Source organism: Bactrocera latifrons, unplaced genomic scaffold (genome assembly GCF_001853355.1).
Source record: "Bactrocera latifrons isolate USDA-ARS-PBARC rearing strain unplaced genomic scaffold, ASM185335v1 scaffold_1946, whole genome shotgun sequence".
In the NCBI taxonomy this organism is placed as follows: Eukaryota; Metazoa; Arthropoda; class Insecta; order Diptera; family Tephritidae; genus Bactrocera; species Bactrocera latifrons.
In genome coordinates this window covers 1-4,571 of record NW_017535459.1, presented here as the reverse complement: position 1 = coordinate 4,571, position 4,571 = coordinate 1, and the positions used below count along the sequence as shown (strand labels likewise).

Sequence of the window (4,571 nt, the reverse complement as noted above, 5' to 3'; positions counted from 1 at the left end):
ACATATTAAAATCGTTGCTCCAACTAAAGATAAGTTTCTCTATTATAACCGCAAAGGATACTTTAGTATCAATGCCATGATTGTAAGTTTGGTGACAAATTCGCATTTCAAACATCTTAATCAATGTTTTGCAGATATGTGACAATAAAATGAAAATACGTTATGTGAATGCACAGTTTCCTGGCAGCAATCACGATTCCCACATATGGAATGACAGCAATGCTCGATATTTTCATGAGAAAAAGTACCTCGATGGTGAACGAAACACTTGGCTTTTGGGTATTATACATACAAACATATATATTACAAAAATTTCCAAAATTTAATATTTGTATAGGAGATGCTGGATATGCCTTAGAACCATGGTTAATGACACCATTCCGTACCCCTCCCTCATCAAGCCCAGAAGAGAAATATAATAAAATACATGCAAAAGCGAGAAATATCGTTGAAAGAACCGTAGGAGTTTTTAAAAATCGATTTAGACGAGCTTCACTACGAGCCATGGAAGGCATCTCAAATCGTTAATGTTGCGGCAGCGTTACACAACGTTTGCATTCACTATCGCGTGAATGATGAAAGTTTAGAAAATAATTCGGAACCAGAACCAAATATTTTTACAGAAAGTAATGAAATTGCTTCATTAACTTATAATGATGCAGCTTCACAAATCAGAGAAACTATATGTGCAACACTTACACGAGTATAATATCCTAAATAAATATTAACACAAAATATTTATAGTTTTCATTCAGTATTTATTTAATTCATTTAATTATTTTTCGTCATGGCTTGCAACTTTTGTTCTTCTACCTCTAATATTTGCTGTTTAATTAAATTTTTAGCAGCTACCAAATTTACCATAGCTATGTTGTGTCTTTTAAATTCTTCAATTTCCGCTTTTTTTTTAAATCATTTTGCATTTCCAATGCTCTGCCTACTCGTCGCTTACGTAATGAAAGGTCGTCCAACTTGTCGAGAACCTTTTCCTGGAATTCTTTTTGAATATCAAGTTGTTCTTTTAATAAATCGGCTGTACTTTTTTCCGGTGGCCTAGTAGTACGTCTAGGCAGTGCTGGACTGCAGGTCGCTGATGGCATCGATACGTCCGCCTCTGTCTCATTGCCCACGTCTGCTATAATAGGTAAGCCGATGCTTACTGTATTCGCAATACCACTTGTACTGGTTTCCAATGCCGTTACTGCTATCACCGCTTCTTCCAATTCATTGAAATGGTGCTGCCTATTTCTGCCGCCACCAGTAGCTGACTGCTCCTTTTTATTCTCAACCAATTTCCTTTTAATGTAAGCCTTCCAGTCAAGCCATACCTAATAAAAAATAAGTCAATCAAGCTTTAAATTATCCTGTAACAACAATAAAATCTACAAATTTATTATATTACCTTCTTCTAGCTGGAAATATCCTTGATAGGCGGACCAACACTGTTGAGCTCCTGGGCCATGTTGTTCCAAAAAGCTGCCACTTCTTCTTTTGGGCACTTGGTAAAACCCTGCGCCATTTCTGGTTTTTGCTGTAACAGCTCAATCATTAGTGCATATTGTTGCTTTGTGGTAATTACTTTGGACCTGCGGAAATCGGATTAAATATTATTTTAATGATAAAAACTATGTTATAGTTTGATTTAAATATTATTTTGATGATAAAAAATATGTTATAGTTTGAATTCAATTAAAACTTACATTTTTATTTTTTAAAATTTTTTTTCTCCGTTAGCACAAACCTGTCGTACAAAAATTCCGCTAAACTTAAAAATTTTCCGTTCCGAGTGAATTCAGTGAATGCAACTCTACGAATTTCGAACTTACTTTCCGAACTGTTCGAATTGCATGATAGCAGTTTCGTAACTTTCCCGAAAAAACAGTCTACGATGGATTGCATGATAGAGCTGAATGTCGAAAATGTTTAATCGAGTTGACAACGGCCAAAGTCTCCAGCTCATATGAATGATATCTGGATTCCGCAGAAGACGTTCGTTTACTATAATATTCAATACCATGTGGCTTGTTGTTAATTTTATGCAAAAGAATGGCACCGTATCCATCCGCACTAACATCTCTATGCAATTCGATTGGATATTGCGGATCAAAAATGGTCAAAACTGGTTTATTTGTCAAGACAGAAACTATTTTCTGTCGTATCTGTTCATGCTCTGCCTTCCAAGTAAAATTGTTTTTACTAGAAACAAGGAAGTACAGTGGTGGTTTCATTACTTGTGAAAACTGCAAAAATACGAAGCCAACCCTATTAATTGTGTCAACTGGTGAACAGATTTAGGTGGTGGTAAAGCTGTCAAGGCTTGAATTTTACGCGGATTAGGTCGAATTACTCCAGCTTTAATTTCATATCCAGTTTATTCAACACTTGATTTTAGAAAAGAACATTTATTAACATTAAACAAAAACCCGGCCTTTGTCAAAACATCCAAGACCACCTTCAACCTTTCAAACGCTTCTTATTTTGTTGACGAAATAATCATAATGTCATCCATAAAAATTAAAAATGTATCAATTGAAAATGTATGCTGTGATCAACTTTATTGGCCAGGACGTGTGCTTCACAGTTGTTGACCGCCAGAATTCCGCTCTTGCACTCGACCACTGTATTTTCGTTGTTTTGCAGCACGACGCCGTTGTGTACCACCTGAAAAATCAAAACTTTTCTACACAAAAACTTAATTCTAGGATATTTGATTATAAAATGAATTACATCATTGTGCTGAATAACTTTAACGGTTGACACTTCCATTAGTTCAGTGATTGCTATATCTGTGATTGGCCCAACCAATATGGATTTCAAACCCTCTTCATCAATGATTACTGGATTTACTACCATTATTTTCGCAAGGGTTATTGCGAGCATTATATTCTGAATTTCCGTGATCATAATCCTATTTCGAGTAAGTATAATTTCATAAAGATGCGCCGTATCGATTTTTTTATTCTTCGCTTCTTTGAGGAGTTCATTTACCGTACTGTTCCTGTGTCTTTGTGTTAATCGCTACCTGTCTATTGTTGGATTCTATTAGTTGGACTTCTGTCATTTTAACTTGGTGGAAATCGTCAGCGTCTGGGGTACCTGTGATAAATTTAAGGGCTGAACCCAAAAGTGTAGGCTTCTCGCCATTCTAGCCATCTATGATGTACGCTTATAGCGGCTAGTAATGTTCTAACATGTCCATTGTCAGTCTCTAGCAACTTTCGCATGTGCGACTGCGGGAACAGGTCCGTCATGTTGGCAGTTTCGACTGTCATGCTCATAAACTCGGTCAAATTAGTTGAGTGCCTCAGGTAATTGTATTCGTTCCATACTAGTGCGTCGCCGTCCACTACCGGTATGTAATGCGAGTGTGAGTAATCCGTTAATTTGGCTGCCGCTATCCCGAAAGTGAGAAGTATTGTGATTGAAAACCTAAAGAAGCAATATAAGGTGATTGGAAATTAATGTGGTCATTTTCTAAGGCTAAGTACTTTATCTAAGGTTGTCCTTATGGACTATCCTTCCATTTATTAGGACAGTTGTCTCCAGATCTGCCTCTACTCTCCTCTCCTCACACAGGGGGTTGATTTGTTCCCTAACCTTCTATTAGTTTTTACCATTACCTTTTCTCCCACTTCAAAGACCATGTTCTGCCTTGACGGGTTATTTCTATGGAGCTGAGCCTGTTGTGCTTGTTCAATTTTTCCTTTCACTGCCTTTCGGAATTCTTCGGTTGAGGCGGTAATACTCTATTACTATTTCCCTTTGTTTTTGCAGTACCAGAATTTGGTAGATGGAAAGCATATTACCAATTCGTGTTGTATGTTGATAGCTCGCAGTGAATCGCGTTCACCGCGAGGGGGTTAATAACCTCCTTTACTTCGTCAATGAGGCTGTTTCTATCCCTGAAGTGAATAACGTGGCGTGGTTTTCCGCCAAAGAGTATAAAATTTCTTTTCAGAGGAAAACGCGACTCTTTCAAAACTATCTGATTCCTGAAGCAGTTTATGGGTTTTTCTGTTGCTTCGACCGTGTAGATCAGTGACAATTCACTGTGAACTGTCGCCGCGTTAGATTTGAGTTCGCTCTCCAACACATTTATGTTCTGCCAGGAGAGAGCATCTGCGACAGAGTCTTTCTTACCAGGTTTATAATGAATTTTAGCATTATGTTCGCCTTCCACCGCCTTAACCGCAAACGTTAGAGGCTGATGGTCTGTATAGATGTTGATATCCCTAGTTCCGTTTTGAAGTTTTCCTAAAGCCATTAATCTTCAGATGCCAGGATGTTTCTTAATCTTTCGAAGACATTGCGTTGCGCTTCACTAAAATCAATGGGTACCCTTGTGTTTTACTTGTTTACTTATTGAGCCCTTTTCATCTTTTAGGATCTCAGTTAGAGGTCTTGCTATGGAGGCGAAATCTTTTACGAAACACCTGTAACAGCTTGCTAGCCCTAGAAAGATCTGAGGCTGGACAAATCCTTAGGTTCAGGATATTCCTGAACGGCTTTGACCTTTGCGGGGTCAGTTTTTGCCCCACCTCTTGTTACTATGAAACCGAGATATTCCACAC

The 4,571-nt window shown here is 37.8% G+C and overlaps 1 protein-coding gene across 1 annotated transcript; it reads left to right on the top strand.

The window, feature by feature from the left end:
- On the top strand, positions 1–701 carry LOC108967674 (putative nuclease HARBI1; the record flags this gene model as incomplete). The annotated part of the gene is given in 3 exon segments (XM_018931248.1): positions 1–82; positions 135–279; positions 338–701. Coding segments are annotated over 3 exon segments (418 nt in total), but the record flags the coding sequence as incomplete, so codon positions are not given.
- Between the last annotated feature and the right edge of the window lie 3,870 nt (positions 702–4,571).